The sequence below is a fragment of the Callorhinchus milii genome, unplaced genomic scaffold, assembly GCF_018977255.1.
Source record: "Callorhinchus milii isolate IMCB2004 unplaced genomic scaffold, IMCB_Cmil_1.0 Scaffold19, whole genome shotgun sequence".
NCBI classification, from domain to species: Eukaryota; Metazoa; Chordata; class Chondrichthyes; order Chimaeriformes; family Callorhinchidae; genus Callorhinchus; species Callorhinchus milii.
The window spans coordinates 6957441-6976394 of record NW_024704760.1 but is presented as its reverse complement, the minus strand read 5'-3'; the positions used below and the strand labels follow the sequence as shown (position 1 = coordinate 6976394).

Here is an 18954-nt window from a genome sequence, read left to right as displayed (position 1 = left end):
CCTCTCACCAACCCCTCCTCCACGAGACATGGAATAGCAGAATTAAAGGATTAATCATAGGTTTTCTCTTCCATGCTTTTCAAAATAGTATTGAGTAACAATTTGGTGCTTTTCTATCCCCTGACCTATTCAATTATGTACATTTTATGTACATTCCTCATTTTTCACTAAGTACTGTGTCTCCAGGCTTCCAGCCTTGCTTTCAGCCACTACGCCACAAAGCTTTGGAACTCTCTCCCCCAATCCCTCCCCTCGCCTGCTCCTTCCCTTCCCCTCTCAGTGTTAAAACCGCTGCTGAATTAAGAACGCATTAAAGATTTTAAAAAGGACCCGTGGCTCAGACCTTCGCAAAATGCATCATCAAAAATATAAACAAGCATTGAAATTCGGATTTGGACCAGGATACTAAGGTTTGCCCTCCATGCTAATCAGCATTTCCGAATTGACCCATTGCTGTTGTGTTCGCCTATAAGTACATGGGCACTAACTTCTGCAGTAAATTCTGTGAAGTGCTTCGAGCCGTTATGACTGCGTGATAAGGTGATCTATCAAATGCAAGCATTACTATTTATTATTGTTGATAACTCAGTCGAGAGTTGCTTTTTTATCGGGTAAGGAACTTACAGAACATTTTTTATGGCAGTGCAATCGGCAGTTTTATTATATGCTATGTTTGTTTCATAAATATTTGGACCTTGCACAAAACATTACCTCTGATACTGAACAACAGAAAGAGCTGATCTGTATGACACGCCTTAACAGTGGAAACAGCAAGGCATGATTTGTGCTACATAATCTGCATTTCATTTGGAGCCATCGAGTGTTTAACAGCAGACAATTGCTTTGACAGGATGCGCACAACACAATTACTGTTCTGCTGTTCTCAGGAATAGTTACAAGGCTGCAAGATTTGTTTGGATGAAGAAGGATCTTCGGCCCATTTAACTCTTCCCTGCAGAACACCCACCCAACCGTCCTCCCATCGTAGCAATAAGTTGTTTTTTCTAATGAGTGCAGTGTCCTGGCCTCACCCTTCCTTCCTGGCAACGGTTGTCGCTTTGACTAAAGTAAAACGTCCTGGTGTCTGTCCGGAAATATCTGAATTGGTGCTATGTCTCTCGTGTCACAAATACCTTTCAGCAAACGTTATAGAACCTTCAGCCACCCTCCCTGTCTTCCACCCTCCCTGATCCCAACCTCCCCAGCCCAGGTCCAAATCCCTGACTGTCCAGCACCTTGGGACGTCCTCCTGACATGAAAGGCGCTGTACAAATGTAACTTTGTATTGTCACAAGATTGGTTCGGATGAAGAAAGTCATCTGATTCTTATCCTTCCAGAACAACCGTAGTACCATCACAGGATTGAATTGCTTTGGAAATAAAAAAAAATGCAAACCACAGGATGGGATTATCACAAAGACCTACCCAAAACACCTTCCATTTCTGCTTCAGCGCACAAACCGAACCCTGCTTACGTCAGACACAAAATATTTCCAAATGTTCCCGGGTGCTGCCAGCTTGTGAACTCCAAACTCAAAATTGTTTTGTTAAAAGATATAAATATTTGGGCAAGCAAAACATTCCCAGATTGTTTTAATGTGATGTTATTTTTCCTGTTTAAAATTTGTTTATGAACAAAAAATGACATGTATCAAGAATTGACCCCCCACTCCCCCCCGCCCCCCCCCACCACCACACTCCCCCAAATATATTTTTTTACCCCTCTTCCCTTCCAAAACACGTTGGGCTCTCTAAATGAGGTGCCCTCATGAAGTTACTCAATGCTAAACTCGGCAAGTCACTGATAATTAGTACATGTTTGCTTGACCTCTCCTGATTCCAATTTTGTGATCGAAAATGATTTAACCTCAGAGTCCGAGAGCAAAATAAACATTCCCGGTATAAGTCTCCAGCTAGGGAGTGTGACATATGATGTTAACTGCAGCAACAAACAAAAAAATGTTATCAGATATATTTTGATCTCAGAACCTAAATCAGCAGTGTTGTGCTTTTGATGATTTGCCGTAAATATTGGCACTTCTTCAAGGGTTACGCACCTTAATGACCAGTTGGTGGATGAGAAGGGATGGAGGCTTATATAGAGTGGGAACGCACATGAAGTATTTGGGCCCAAGGCCTGTTTCCGTGCTGTAACGTCCTATCTAATTCTATGTCTGGACTTTTTTTTCTACAATTAATTTTATTTTAGAAATTTAGTTTGAAAAATACTCTTGCTAAAGAAAATGACATGACCGTGACAGTTTTGACACCAGGTTGGGTATATGTAATACAATGTATGTTTCGTACCTGAATTATGCCACACAAAAAAAATTACTGCTGGAAGTTTAGATCGATATTTGTTCTGCTATTTTGTGGACTGGTGCTTTTTGCTCATTTGCTGTCACCACTCTCTCAGTCACTGTGGGTAGGATACTCTGGGCTGAGTGCTAGTCAATGACTACGATTCATGCTGTTCTGCAGTATGCTGGTAGGTAATATGTTCCTGCAAAGCAGCCCTCTGTTCTGAGAATCTATTGTTCTATTTTTCTTTTAGGAAATAAAATTATGGGATATAGGACATAGGTAGTTTTGGACATGTGTGCATGCGACTGCCAGGAAGGTGAAAGGTGAACTAGATGGACCTTGGTCTTTTTCCATCTAGCATTTCTTATGTTCTTATGTTCCTCCCTCTCTCAACAGGAACTCTCTCTCGTTCACATAGTCTAACATAAAACCAAAGTCAGTCTGCCTGTTCCAGTGGACGCTAAAGATCCCATGGCACTGTTTGAAACCAGAAGAGAGATTCTCCCTGTGTCCTAGCAATCCCCAAAATAAAATTGCTCATTCACTTTATGGCTGTTTATGGGACATGGCTGTGTGAAAATCGGTTGCCTCGTTCACCTACAAAGGCAGTCACTACAGTTCACAGATGTCTCGATGCACTTCTGTGAAGTTCATTGAGACATCTCAATAACGTGAGGAGATGCTTTAGCCAATGCAAGGATTATTATTATTATTATTATCATCACTATTATTATTCAGCAATGCCTTCAGAATTACTTTCTTACCATTGGTAAGCCTTAGGGCTCTAGTTTATTCACAGCAGTATAGTGCTGAAAAACTATGTGTTATTTAGTGCTTGGGTGGAAGCCAGACAGCTGCTAGACTTTAAACCATGAGCACATTTTGTTACACCCATGTAAGGAACAGAAATTGTTCCATGAAATATATCATATCATATCTCTCGGGTGTTGTCTCCTAGGCTGAACAATTCAATAAGAATCTAAAGATCTGTTCCACCAGCCACCATGCAATGCAATATTACATTTGTATAGCACCTTTCACGTCAGGAGGATTTCCCAAGGCTCTGGACATTCCGGGATTTGGATCCAAGCGGATGGGGGTTTGGTGTTAGGGAGGGTGGTGGGCAGGAAGGTTAGGATAATGCCGAAGGCACGGTCAAAGAGAATTGTTAGCAGGCCACAGAGGTAGAAAATGGGCCTTGATGGTGCGGACTAGGACTTTGAACTCTATCCTGTGGGGGATAGGGACCACTGGAGCCGGGCAAGGGTGGGAGTGATGGGGTTACGGAGCCTGGTGCGAGAGAGGACACAAGCTGCAGAGCACTGAATGAGCTGTAGCTTGTGGAGGGAAGAGTTGGGAAGGCTGACAAGCAGGGAATTGGCGTAGTCGAACCTGGATGTGATGAACGCATGAATGAAGGTTTCAGCTACCTGAGGGGAGAGACAGTGGCACAGCCTGATGTTGTGGAGGTGGGGGAAGGCAGAGTGGGTAATGGCATGGATGTGGGGTAGAAACGATAGTTTTGGATCAAACAAGACTCCTAGGTACCGGACTGACTCAGTGAAGTGGAATATGCATCCATATTGTGAATCCTGTAAATAGGAGATCTGAGATCTGATGCCACTATCTCACCCATTACATGACCATCACTGGTTTATGTAATTGAATTCTCAATTAAAAGATTCTATTTAAAAGTTAACTCTGGACAAGTTTTAGCAATGGGAACTAATGCTTGCACAATGTTTGGACTCTGGTGTTCAGTCTTAAATTGCATAGTTTTCCTTTTGTCATGTGATTAAACACACTGTTTGGAATATATTCCTACATGAAAGATTTCTTTATGGAGTCTTGCAATCTGTGTATTCTTCCCAACTGTGTGCACGAAATACAAATGTAAGCGTGGCTATCTCATAGATTTTATGTTCCTGGTGTGTTTAGATAAGTTCACTTCAACGTCACCCAGAGATTTGTTTTTCAAGTATTAATGTACAAAATGGAACAAGTATTCTGTGCTGAAAACAATAATTCTTTGAGGATCTAAGAATAATAATCTTTGCATTTGATAAAGTGGCTCATCAAGTCTTCGAGACATCTCATAGTGCTGTACAGAATATATTGCAAAGTGAATTGACTGTATATCTTGTGGATGAAATCCCACAAACAGTCATGAATTTACTGACCATTTTTTTTTCAGGAATATTAACCCTGGAAAAGCGATCCACCAATCGACTAACAACAGGGTTCTTACCGTCTGCTAGGTAAACAGAGGCATGTGGAGTAAGGAACTTGCCCAACGTATTGCCTTGCCCAGGAATCAAACCCATGTCCTCTCACTTGTGAGGCAAGTGCTCTAACCATTAAACTACAGGACTCCACAAGAACAGAATCTTCAGCTTCTAATGTCATTGAATGAAAGTGGTTAGTTGCCATTCTTGGCATCAATCTAATATATTTTCTCTCCTCTGCAATCACTTATCAAGGATTCCTGTATGTATATGTATTAAACAGGTGGTACATCGACATGTAATTCACAAGACAACAAGATAGGTTTGGATGATGAAGGCTCTTTAGCACATGTGATTTAACCATTCCAAAAATATCATCCCTATCATCCTCCCATCACAGCATCAAGCCGTTACTTTAAATGAGTCCAGCGTATGGCCTCAGCCACTTACCTACCTTTTCCCTCAAAATATTTGCAGGAGATAACAAGAATAACAACTTGCATTTATATAGCGTCCCTCATGCAGGGCAGCGTCCCAGAGGACTTACTACTCGATAAGCTATACGTGACTGGTTTTGATTATGAGTGACGACTCCTCATCAATTACCAGTTAAGTGTCAGCTTGGCTCAGTTGGCAGCACCCTCACCTCTGGGTCAGCCGTTTGTAGATTCAAGCCCCACAACTATACTTGGCCATGTTCAAGTCCATGTGGTGACTCTGAGTTCACAGCTTAGGCTGACACCCTGCCTTGTTGTGGAAACGCCGCATTTGTCAATGGTGCCATCAATGAAGTCCTGTCTGCTTGCTAAGGTGGACATTAAAGATCCCATGGCACTATTGTGGAGTCCTGCAGCTCAGTAGTTAGAGCACTCGCTTTACAAGCAAGAGACCCGGGTTCGATTCCCGGCAGGGCGAAACCTTGGGCAAGTTTCCTTACTCCGCACGCCTGATAATAATCCCTCAAAAAAACACAATAATGAATTGGTCATTTTCAATCCACGGCTGTTTGTGGGTCACTGCTGTGAGACTCGCTTTGAGACATTAATAATAATAATAATAATAATCCTTGCATTTGATATAGCGCTTTTCACGTCACGTCCCAAAGCGCTTCACAGAACACACTGTAAAGTGAATTGACTGTAAATTTGTGGGCGAACGCGGCAGCCAGTTGCGCACAGCAATGTCCCACAAACAGTCGTAGATTGAAAATGACCAATTTATTATTATTTGGGGTTTTGGAGGGATTATTATTAGGCTCTGTGTGGAGTAAGGAAACTTGCCCAAGGTTTCGTCCTCTGCCTGGAAATGAACTCAGGTCTCTCGCTTGCAAAGTGAATGCTCTAACCACTGAGCTACAGGACTCCATTAAGGCAGTATATCAAATGTAAGGATATTTATAATTCCTGTGAAGCTCTTTGAGACGTCCTCCCTGTGTGAAAGGTGCTATAGCAAGTGCAAGGATTATTAATAATATGTATTGTTACAACCACACGGGGTTTGTTAAATTAAAAGATTTCTTAATGTTGACCCTTATTTTTGTGTAACGCATATGAACAAGAGGCGCCGTGCTACATGTGGAACATGTGTCAATTATATCCTCCTCTGTACGTGTGTCCGATCACTCACTGCCATGATAAAAGGTTCAGAAAATCCATAGATTATTAACAATTAAAAGCTGGAGCAACCGTGGCTATGGAGCACATGCCTGGGAGTAATTGTGAAGCCAGAACTAAACCCGAGGTGCTCGACAATGAAACCACCTGTTTGCATGATTCACTGTCGCAATAATTGAGTCCAGATACAACAGATGTGGACAAAATAGTCAAGAAATCTTCTCAGTATGACATTGGCTTGCAATGGAGGGGTTAAGCTGGGTCTCTTTCGCACTGACCTGACTCTTGGGCGGAGGACTACAGGACAAGTGGTGCCCGTGGAACAAGGGGAGGCCACATCAGGAGCAGAGCAGCAACATGCCTTTGGGGAGGGGGAAGAGGGGGGAAGTATTTAAGCAATCTGTACTAAGGTAAGGTAAATGCCACTGTTGAATTATTTGTATATACAAACACACACACACACACAAACAAATATGTACACCTGCTCTTTATGTTATCATCTGGGTTAGGAGGGTTTTTATTCACACTTTTTATGTGATGCTGTAAATAGCTCATACATGCAAGGTTAACGTTTAACCTTGTACTTCGGTTTGGACGTGCAGTAGATTTGTGGGCGAAACCCACAGTACATTGTGAGTTTTGGCCACAAAATATACAGTCAATTCGCTTTACAGTATATGCTGTGAAGCACTTTGAGATGTCTCAAAGATGTGATAAGGCGCTATTTCAAATGCAAGGATTATTATATTCAATTTGTGATGAGTGCCAAATTACCAAACTACCAAATACACACTGTTACCTGGTAACAATGATTATGAGAGTCCATTCACAATTTCCACTGTCAAAAACGGAAAGAATATTATTTTCTTTTGCTCTCTGTAATACTTGTGACATGTTTTCATCTTGTTTTTGACAAACCCACAGACTTTCCATCTCTCTCAATTCTCTCAATCACTTGTTTGCTCTCAAATTGCCTCATTCCATCTATTTTCTCCCCTCATTGATACAATGTTCCATTCTTCATTTTTCCCTTTATTTTTATTTCCATCTTAAGCTTGACTCAGATGTGATATAAACTTATTCCATTAATATTAATACGTAAATGTAGTGGAGTCCTGTAGTTTAGTGGTTAGAACACTCGCCTCGCAAGCGAGAGGACATGAGTTCGATTCCCGGGCAGAGCAAAACTTTGGGCAAGTTTCCTTACTCTGGACACCTTTGTTTACCGAGCAGTAAGTAGGAACCTGGTTGTTGGTCGATTGCTGGACCGCTTTTCCGGAGGTAATAAACCCTTCAAAAGAAAATGGTTAAAAATAAAAATAATTTGGTCACTCAATCCACAACTGTTTGTGGGACACTGCTGTGCGCAATTGGCTGCCACGTTTCGCCCACAAAATATGATCAATTTACAGTATATTCTGTGAAGCACTTTGAGACATCTCAAAAATGTGATAAGGCCCTATATCAAATGCAAGGATTATTATTAATATTGGCTCTGTGTATCCAATTGGGTGAGTAAAGTACATTCCAAACGGCTAGTGGAAAACATCTGACATGCCGACAAGTAATCTATTTTGTATTAAAACCGTAATGTTTCAGATCCTGAACGCACATGCCTTCAGTTTCTTTGCCAATTGCTCCTGCAGCTTTAACTTATGATTTCATGTTGTGAGTTGCAGGGTTAGCCTCGTGTGGAAACACTAGGGATGTACTGAAGCTAACGTTTAATGGAAATGAGGATTCTAAGTTATGCAAATAGGACCTTGTTTTATTTTTGGTCAGCCGCGTGCCTGACGCACAAGTAAACCCATCGCCGTCCTTAAGAGCATTTGAACGCGACAGAACATTCCACACATGTATGCCGCATACGCTCGGTAATTAGTAAATCTCTGACTGGAACGGAATGTGCGTTCTCTCTCCCTGGTGGGACGCACCCTCCTTACCCAATTCTAGACAGTATTAAGCTTAGGTTGACAAAAGCCAAGGCTTGGGGATTGCAGAGTGTGAATTAAGTTCCAGCTGCTGGAGTTTTACTAGCTAAACCCTCATGGTCTGTCATCAGCCATGCCCTGCAGTATTGCAGACCCTAATTCTTTAACTTAGTCTTAATTTGGGAGGCGCTTCTTTTTGAGAATTATTAATATTAGAATTATTAATTTGAATTATTATTTATTAGTTAATTAATGAGTATTAATTATTACTCGTGGAGTCCTGTAGCTCAGTGGTTAGAGCACTTGCTTTGCAAGCGAGAGACCTGAGTTCAATTCCAGGCAGAGGGCGAAACCTTGGGCAAGTTTCCTTACTCCACACAGAGCCTAATAATAATCCCTCCAAAACCAAAAACAATAATAAATTGGTCATTTGCAATCTACGACTGTTTGTGGGACATTGCTGTGCACAATTGGCTGCCGCGTTCGCCCACAAAATATACAGTCAATTCACTTTACAGTGTGTTCTGTGAAGCGCTTTGGGATGTCCTCCTGACGTGAAAAGCGCATATCAAATGCAAGGATTATTAATATTATTAGAATTATTAATAATAATCTTTGCACTTGTTATCGCGCCTTGTCTCAAAATACTTCTCAAGATATATTGTAAAGCGACTGTGTATTTGTGGACAAACATGGCAGCCAATTTGCGCACACCAATGTCCCACAAACAACCAGATTGATCAATATTACCTGGTGGATTGTCGGCCAGACACCGGGAAAGAAAAACTCCCTTCTCTTTTAGATTCACACCACTGGATCTTAAACACTCACCTGAACCAGGCAGACAGGACATCAGTTTAACATCTCATCTGAAGGATAGCACTTGCGACAATACCTCTCCCCCCAGCACTGAACGGGAGCATCAGCCCAGACCACGAGCTCAAAACCCTGGGAAGTGTGGAAAACCGGCTTCTCAATTCAAGATTCTGCCCCGGCTTTGCACAATCTTAAAATTTTGAGACAAGGAGTTCTTTACAGGTGAAACTTCAGACTTACCTGAGACATTGTGGGGAAGGGGGGGGGGGGGTGGGGTGAGGGGTGGGGGGGTGTGGGGGTGTGTGGGGAGAAGAATGTGCTGTGGACATCCTGTTATTGTGAATACCTGAGGGACATTGCACTGCAGCCTGAGCAGAGTCAAGTCAGCAGAGGAATGTGCTAAATGATTGTGGTTTTACTCTTACTAAATGCCTGCACTGTATAATTAAACAGGCGCCAAACACCATTGACACTTAGAAAAGCTTCTCTTCGCTCTGGGATTCAGCGTCAAACCTCTAAAATCCTCATCCTTCCCACGTGCTTTCGTTACATTTCACTTGTTTCGTTTCAAGTGCAGTTATTAACACCGAATGCAAGAATCCCCCCCAAAAAATACAAATGCCCATCATCGGAGTTTGTTTTTAAACCCCGGACTGATCCGCTGTTCTTTAAATGTAAAAGAAAAACTTTCAATTATTAAGATGTTGCTTTGAACTTGTCGAAGCAGATCAACTGATGATCCAGATGTGCTTCACCGGGGAGTGGATTCATTTCACTTGAAATCAACTCCTCGCTGAGTTCTTACAGCAATCCTTTAGAGTTAGTGTATTTGTGGTGGGGTTTATTATTATTTTTATTATTATTATTATTATTATTTTTCTCTCTTGGCCCCCATTCTGTGCTTTTATTCTCCAATGGGAAGGTGACGTTTCCAAGTGCAGTGACTGGTAAGTGGTTGTGAGTTAATCTTTAACTTGGGTGATGTGTGTGTGTGTGTTTTCCACACAGCACAAGTTCTGAATCTGTCCAACTTCACGTTGTAATCTGTTCCCCTGGTGTTTCATTAAGGTTTTGGTGAATTGATCTGTTACATGAACCATGGTACGATATATACACATGCATATGTATACAAATATGTATATATATATATACATTTAGAAGAATAGTAAATAAAACAACTGGATTGCAATCCCACGTGTGCTGATGTGAGCATCTCAATGCTTCTGATTTGAATTGAAAGAAATCAATTCAAAACAAGTCATGTCGATCTTGCACTGAGGGACAGAGTGGGGAACAGTCCCAAATGGTCTCAGATGTCAAGTCAAGTCAAACCCTTTCATGCAGAACACTTAAAGCTAAATTAATATTCTTTTCAGGAGGTCAGAAAGTGGGTGGAAAGTTGCTGCTGAAATCTCTTGCACCCCAACTCCACCACCACCACCACCACCACCACCAACCACCACCTTCTCTGTTTCTCTCTCTTTTCTTAAAAAAAAAGAAAAACCCTCCAAAAGAAAATCATAGCCCACACACCCACACACACACACATACAAAAAAAAAGGCTGAAACAGGAGCTTTTCCATGTAAACTCCTCCTCAAAAGCAGCAATCATTCAGCTCCTGCCTCCAGCTCAGTTTGGCCAATAAGCACAACGTGCGCTTTGCTGGTGCTGGTGCCTGTGCCTGTGCTCCAATAGGTAAATGCTGGAGCAAAGGGACAGAGGAGGGAGAGAGAAAGAGAGGAGAGAAGAGAAGAGAGAGGGTGAAGTTTGCTGAGATCTAAGGGAGTCAGACAGACAGACAGACAAGTGTGTGGTGTTATAGTGTGTGTGTGTGTCTGAAACTGACATCCACATTGCAAGCTGTTTGCCTGGAGAACACCAGCTCCTCCAGCACAAGGCAACAGCCTCCACCACCACCAGCTCCAGCACAAGGCAACAGCCTCCACCACCACCAGCTCCAGCACAAGGCAACAGCCTCCACCACCACCAGCTCCAGCACAAGGCAACAGCCTCCACCACCACCAGCTCCAGCACAAGGCAACAGCCTCCACCACCACCAGCTCCAGCACAAGGCAACAGCCTCCACCACCACCAGCTCCAGCACAAGGCACAAGCCATCACCAGCACAAGGCACAAGCAAGGATGTCCCTTTGCTGTGGCTTTACTCTGCTCCTCACTGCCCTGGTTGGCTCTGCCTCTGCCAGCCTCACTTGCCCAGCTCACTGCCACTGTGAAGAAGATGGTATCTTGCTGTGGGTGGACTGCTCAGAACTGGGGCTTGCGATTCTCCCTGAAAACCTCAGCCCCTTGACATCTTATCTGTAAGTGCACATATCTCTCTATATACTGTACATCTCTCCCTCTCTCTATGTATAATATTTTTTTTAAAAAAAAGTTGTGCAATTTGTTTGAAACTCTGTTCTCATTCGCCCAGAAACTTGCAATAATTATTAGTTCCCCCCCCCAGCATGTAACTATATTAAAAAAAGTTGTGCAATTTGTTTGAAACTTGTTCTCAGCTGCTGCAAAAACCTGCAGAGCCTATTTATTGATTTATTGATTTGTTGATTTATTTGTTTTATTTGTGTTGATTTATTTGTAAATTTATTTGTTTGTGGATTTACGTTTTTAAAATGATATTTCAGGTGGGAGTGGGGGGTGTGGGGTTGGGGTTGGAGTTCAATGTTGTCCCATTGGTGAAATTGACAACAGCAAATCAACTCACATGAAGACAGTGAGTGAGAGAGAGACTGTTGCATTTTCGTTTAGTTATTCTTCCTTGAAAAGCTTGACTTGTCACTTCCAACTGCAAATGACACACTCCAAGTCAGTCCTGAAAACTGCAGCTCCTCATATAATAATAATAATAATAATAATAATCCTTGCATTTGATATAGCGCCTTTCACGTCGGGAGGACGTCCCAAAGCGCTTCACAGAACACACTGTAAAGTGAATTGACTGTATATTTGTGGGCGAACGCGGCAGCCAATTGCGCACAGCAATGTCCCACAAAAACAGTCATAGATTGAAAATGACCAATTTATTATTGTTTTTGGTTTTGGAGGGATTATTATTAGGCTCTGTGTGGAGTAAGGAAACTTGCCCAAGGTTTCGCCCTCTGCCTGGAATTGAACTCAGGTCTCTCACTTGCAAAGCGAGTGCTCTAACCACCGAGCTACAGGACTAGGGAAAGAGGTGCATTTTGATGTGCCCCCCTCTCTCTCTCTCTCTCTCTCTCTTCTCCCCTTCCCTCTCTCTTTCTCCCTCTCTCTCTCTCTCCCAAACTCATCCACACAAAACGGCAGGTGCATTGTACGTGTTAAGCATCGAAAATACCTTGAACCGAATCAAATGCGAATCTGGATTGTTTCTGATCGCAGTGCGAGTTACAATCGATAACATCAGATCCATCAGATAAGGAAAACGTATGCCTTATTTTTGAGCGGCTAGTTATCCGATATCATCTCAGACATTGATGCAATAACTGTATCTGATGTGTAAGGCTGGTTATCATCTAAATATATATATGTATATAAATATATTTATAAATATATATATATTTATTGATTGGATAATATTCGGTGTCTGTATTTTTTTGCTTGCTTTGAAGCCAGGGTCAATAACTGGGCAGAAATAACTGTCTAAAAGAAGGGTCAGACACAAACACGCACACACACGCTCTCTCACCTGGTGAAAGGAGAAGTTATCGGGTTTTAACACTTCACCTCCTGCCTGGCAGTTGCCACTAACGCTAAGGGGATGTGCTTAACCCTTACTTTAGCTGTGGTTTATCACTCAAACCGCACAAGAGATCTCATCTTGTGTGCACACATCTCCTCTTGTGTTCTGGGACCCCAACAGTTTTACTGTGTTTATATATATATATATATATCTTAAAAAAATTGAATTTACTATTTCGCTGTCCTGGAGCTCAAGTGACTGACTGCTGCTAAAATAGTTTCCAAAAGTAATTACTTGCTTCCGTCGGTTGCTTAAAAGAGAGAGGGAGAGCGCGGAGAAGGAAACAATTTCCGCCCTGTGCTTAGAATTTTAAATAGCTGAAACTTTATATGAAAGGCAAACAGGCTGCAACAACACAGAGGCGTGCTCAGAAAGGCATTGGCACGTCCAAAAAGGCTTTATAAATTACCTTTAATGCTGCACCTGCTAGGGATGTGAATCCAGCTCTCTGCATTACTTACAAACCCCAGGTTTGCAAGTCGTCAGATAGTTCAAACAGCACTGTTGAACTGGCTAATGCTTTGCAATCTCGTTGTGCGCTCACGTGGTTCAATTCGCTTTGCAGAGAAGCATTGTTGAAATCGATATGCCCAGAGCCATCACTTTATAATAATAATAATAACCCTTGCATTTGATATAGCACTTTTCATGTCTTCGAGACGTCTCAAAGCGCTTCACTGAATAGACTGTAAAGTGAATTGACTGTATATTTTGTGGGCGAAACGCGGCAGCCAATTGCGCACAGCAATGTTCCACAAACAGTCGTGGATTGAAGTGACCAATTTATTACTGTTTTTTTTTCTTGAGGGATTATCAGGCGTGTGGAATAAGAAAACTTGCCCAAGGTTAATTATTAAATCATTTTCATAACTGTATTGAAATGATACCTAAGAGATCTTAACATCAACGCTCGCTTACAAATCCTGACATTTGACACTTCGGGACAGACGTCTCAAAACGCTTCTCAGGATTTGCAGTGAAGTGTGGTGACTGTGTATTTTGTAGGCGGGCTTGTATTTTATTTGAATGCAGATATCTAGTGGGTTTACAGTGATCCGTGTATTGTGAAGAGCTCCTTTTGGCGCTAATTTCAGGTGTCCTATGAACAGGTGAGGGAATTATCTGTAGGTTAGTAAGGGTAAATCTTTAAACTATAAATTGCACATAATTTTGGTTGGAAGCATAAATAACGTTAAATATACAGTCAATTCACTTTACGGTATATTCTGTGAAGCGCTTTGAAACGTCTCGTAGACATGATAAGGCGCTATATCAAATGCAAGGATTCTTATTATTACCTAAAGCGAATGGAGAATAATGTAAGCCAACGGAAGTTCAAACAAACACCCTTCACCATGACATCCAACGCTGACGAGTTCTCACCTTCAGTAACAACAACATGCATTTATACAGCACTCTTCACATAGGATGATGTCTCAGAGCTCTCTGCAGTGGTGAAGTTGGTCGCCGAGCAAGGGAGAAGGGGGAGATGATAGATAGTCAGGTGATGGAAACCTGACTTATTTAATAATGCATTCAATTGCTTTCATTAAATATATTTGAAACTGCATTTTCTTTTAATCAGAGTAAATTGAACTAAAATTAATCCCCCCCCCACACACACACACACTTGGGCCAGCCTGGAGGAAGAGTGTACTAGGTATAAGAAAATATACATATGAGGTATATAGGCAGCCACATTCGCCTACACAATACAGTGTCACTACACATTACGGAAAACTGCAAATGCCTTGAGATGTTTCAACGCGATATTGCCCTGTATCAAATACAAGGCTTGTGAAGGAGCACAAGTAGATAAATATGGGGAACCAAAGTTTCCTTTGGCTGGGGAATCACTGGCAAGGACTCTCAGGATTGTTGAGCAGAAGTATTGGTGTGGAATAAAGGAATTCCTTCACTCAGAGAGGAGATAGCATTTGGGATTTGTTGCCACGAGTGGCTATTGATGTTGGATTAATAGTCATTCAAAAAGGAACTGGATAATAAAACAAAACATTAAGGAATATGGAGGGAAAAGCTGGAAAGTGAAATTCATTAGAAAAAGGTGATGTAAAAACAGAGTTACCAGTGGCACAGTCACAGACACGTTCAGTGGAACGTCCTCCTCCATGCAATGAAATTTGTACATTAAACAGGGGTTCAAATGCTCGATTTATATTCTGATTACATGCTACGCTACACCTGAGTTGCCTGCTTAATGCAACAAACAAAATATCATAAACCCTGGACTGGGCAGCCCCGCCGAAGTCCTGTCAGGAAACCATTAAGCTAAAACGAAGGATAAAAAGAACAATGTTCCAATTAATCACCCAAACGCCACCTCCTCTCATTGCTCTGACCGACTCTGCGTAATGTATAGTTTGGAATCTCTTTGGTTCAGATCCACGGAGCTTGCTCACAATGCCCCAGGAGCTTAGAACTACTACCGTTTGTGTTTACACTTCTTCTTAAAAAGTTGCTTTTATATTTTAAAAGAATGTGAGCTCCCTGTGATTTATATCAGGAGTGTACTTTTACTGTTATGTTTTCTTTTTACACGGAGGCGTATAAATCAGCCAGGGGAAGGGAGGGTGGGCGGGAGTCGGGGGAAGAGAAAAAAAAATTGTTTGAGTGGTTGCCTGTGAAGATCTATGCCTGTAATTTACACTTGAAGATTTCCTTTGAAATGACTGGAAATTTGCAGACATCAGTGAAGCTGTATGAGGTACCACACGCACAGTGTCAATCAACAGCCACAGCTTCAGGCACTGGCACATTCTGTCTCACCTGTGTTTTGAAACTACAACTTTGTAAACAACATCAAACTTCCAGGCTTTTAGGCTTTGACTCCGAGCTTATCATTTAAAGCTTTGGTTCCACTTCACAAGTTCCCTCCGTTCTTTGCACACAGTGCTTTTCACAAAGCGATTCTACCAGTGGTCAGACCTCTGATCTTTTGTTAGACCTACTTCTAACCTTTGTTGGAACAAGGTATAGTTCTCTCTGCCTTGTTTTCGCCATCACTAACAAAAACGACAACAACATGCATTTATGCAGCGCTCTTTACACAGGATAATGTCTCAGAGCTCTCTACAGTGGAGGGAGAAGGTAACAGAAGTGATAAACAGTCAAGTGGTGGGGACCTGACTTATTAAATAATTCATTCAAATGCTGTCATTAAAAGTAATCAAATTGCAACTGCATTTTACTTTAAGCAAAGTAAATTCAACTAAACTTAACTCCAAACCTCTTCCGTTTACAAACGCGCAGCGATATTCTTATTATCTTAAATTATTCTTGTAAAAGTTCAATTTCCGTTCGTTAAAAGTGGATGAATTTACTAAGTTGGAAAATATTCTCAGCCGCAGTGTTGTGTGAGTTTGGTGAGTGCCAAAGAGCTGGCGTACTTGAGTGCGTGTCTGTTGCAACATTTGCAAATCAGATTCCTTGCCCCCCTCCATCCCAACCCACCTCCACCCCGCACCTGATCAGATCTTTTGATGTATCAGAATTTTGTGCAGTCCATCATAAGTTGTCTCTCAGTGGCACGCTTTGCTTTCTATTTATAACCCGGGGATGACTCTGAGCTCTAAAGATACTTCAGATTATGGATAGTCATGAAGGAATGTTTGGAATTGTCTGCAAATAGTTGTAAGATCCACGAAAAGAGCACGACTTGGCTTGCTGTCAGAACCTGTTTTCGTTATCGTGCAGTCAAGTGGGGGGGGGGATGGAAATAACAATGGAACGCAGGCGCATAGTAAGTGTAGGACAGGCGCAGAAAAATAACCTGGTCTGTATAACATACTCCAAAGGTATGTATTTATGTGCTGGCTACCTGTTATCTGCTTCAACACTTCACCAGGTGGTAAACGTGTTCCAGTGCGCTAATAACTGCCAATAAATGGACACCTTTGAGTTCAATTATTGCTTAATTATTCCTTAAGTTGCCAAGTCTGTCTCGCAAAAATGCTGGTGTGGACTCTGCTCCGAAAAAACATCAGTTGACCATGTGAATTTCCTCTTCCTACGATTATAAATATGTATTCACCCCTCAGGCTGTGGGATTGATGTGATGCGACGGTAACAAGGAAAGGCCAGTGCATTAACTTGGCATTACTACACGAGATTCCTATTCTGTGCTGTGTAATTAATTACCTGTACATTAAAACGGGCATTGCGCATGTATTAGCAGAAGTACAGCACGGAAACCGACCAATCTGCCCAACAAGTCTGTGCATGATGTTTTATGCTCCACACGAGCCTCCTAATCCCTTCTCCTACAACCCTCTATTCCCTTCTTCTTCACATGTGCCTCAAATCCTCGTGTTTTATACCGTACTCTGATACATTAACGTAGTACTGCTGCGTGCATTTTGTTGGAACACAAACGTCCCATCCTCCAGCCTGCTTGAGCTGCTGATCTCCGCCTTCCTACTGAAGGGAGGGGTAACTGGAGGGAGCTGCATTCCTGGGCTAATATTGTATAATTCTTTGCAGTTGGCTCAGGCAGAACACAAAGTGATTTCTGGAGCGGATTGATTCAGCACCCCGTTCTCTTACACTTGGGTTAGCGGGTGGCCTTGGAGGATCGTTAGATAGAACTGAGGCCCGAGAAGGGGTCAGCTACACATCTTGCTCCATCGTCGTAAACCGAGCAAACTAGATTTCGTCTTCTTCCCACCAAATCCACGAGGCAGAATCAAAATCGAGCCCGTTCCATTCAACTCCTCGAACTGATCCATGTAATGCACTAGGTGGCAGTATTCCATAGTTCAGTATTGAGCGCAAGGCTGTAATTCTTTTTAATGCAAATTTAGTGTCATGATTTCTCCTATACTGGTTCTGCACAAAACATCTCTCAGTGCCCACGTGACTATAACCTATCATTATTTTTTAAGACAATGTGTTCCCTTTCATTTTTTTTAACCAATGCAAAGAACAGTCAATTGCCGGTGGATCTTGAGGCTTTTCATGATGGTAGTTTTATTGCCTATTTAACAGCTAACAAGAGGAGAGGAAAAAGCAAGGGTGAATTCTAAGAAACTCTGAAGTTCATCTGTGTTGTGTAAGTGGTGGGTAAGTTTACACTGGATGCGAATCAAAGGCCCAGCTGAAGGTGCTGAGTTCACACTAGTTTCTCCAAGAGGGACATTACTGGAACCAAAAATGTTGTTGAGATGTTGCCGTTCACTCTTGTGAGATGCCATAAAGGTCTTAATTTAGAAGCGTCAATTTAATCCTATTAGGAACAACTGACCTTGTTTTGTAATCGTGCTCCTGTTAGTTACTCTCCATGGTGGCAATGCTACTATTGACATTTCTCCTAGGATAGCGTAAAAATAATACTTATCGCTCTTTTTACGCTGATCACTTTTGTGGTTTGGTTGAAAGATTCCTGAAGTCCAACGGGTGCCAAAACAAGCTTACCTGCTGTGCTATTGTACAACCCACAAGGAACTAGCATGACAGATCACAGCGATGGAGCAAGTGTTGGCTCAGTTGCTCCGACATGAATCAGATACGTGCTTTGGAGACTGATTATTTTCATGTTGGCTGACTGACAGGAGGGTCAATGGTATTTTCCTCAATGCTCAATGTTTGTTTGTAACGATGAATTTTTAGCATGATTAATTATAATCCGATTAGGCAAACATTTCAGATGAACTATTGTGTGTGACATCCAAAAATAACTGTGTCATGAACAGGGACCAGCTTTAACGCTCAAATTAAAAAAGATAAATACTTAACATCCCAAACCCAACATTTGTTCTGTGTCTTTTATCTTCGCTATAATTTATCTTCTCTATATTTTGTGCTTCTTTATTTCTCTTATTCCCTGGTCTTAAGTGGTGTTTTCCTGATGAAGACTGCAAATTTGCTCCAAAGCAGAGCAGAGAGGGATGAGCAGAGGAGAGTTTCAGCCCAACAAGGAAAGGCAGAGAGCAAGAATGGGTCAAGAATGGCAGAGGAATCTGGTATAGGGCTGAGAGAGCGATGATAACAGTAACTGGAGCGTGTGGGGTAGGGAAAGAGCGAAGCTCAGAGCAAGAACTTGCACATCACCCAAACCTGAACTGTCAATAGAAATCCCCAAAAGGTAAACATTCCGATAATAATACTCGCGTTTGATATAGAACTCTTATCATTGAAACGCCTCAAAGCGCTTCACAGGATACTGATAATATACTTTTAAGTGGTATGACTGTATTTTGTGGGTTAACGTGTCAGCCAGTTTGCACGCAACAACAATAATAATAATAACAAATACTTGCATTTGATGCAATGCCTCATCACGTCTTCGGGACATCTCAAAGCTCTT

The 18954-nt window shown here is 41.9% G+C and overlaps 1 protein-coding gene across 1 annotated transcript in view; it reads left to right on the top strand.

Annotated features, from left to right (window-relative positions):
* The first annotated feature begins 10950 nt into the window (after window positions 1–10950).
* Window positions 10951–18954, top strand: part of LOC103179094 (leucine-rich repeat-containing G-protein coupled receptor 6) — a 126825-nt gene continuing 118821 nt past the window's right edge. The window contains exon 1 of the mRNA XM_007894185.2: window positions 10951–11211. Within this exon, the coding sequence (XP_007892376.1) occupies window positions 11033–11211 (179 nt within the window). The 5' untranslated portion in view covers window positions 10951–11032. The remainder of the gene's footprint in view (window positions 11212–18954) is intronic.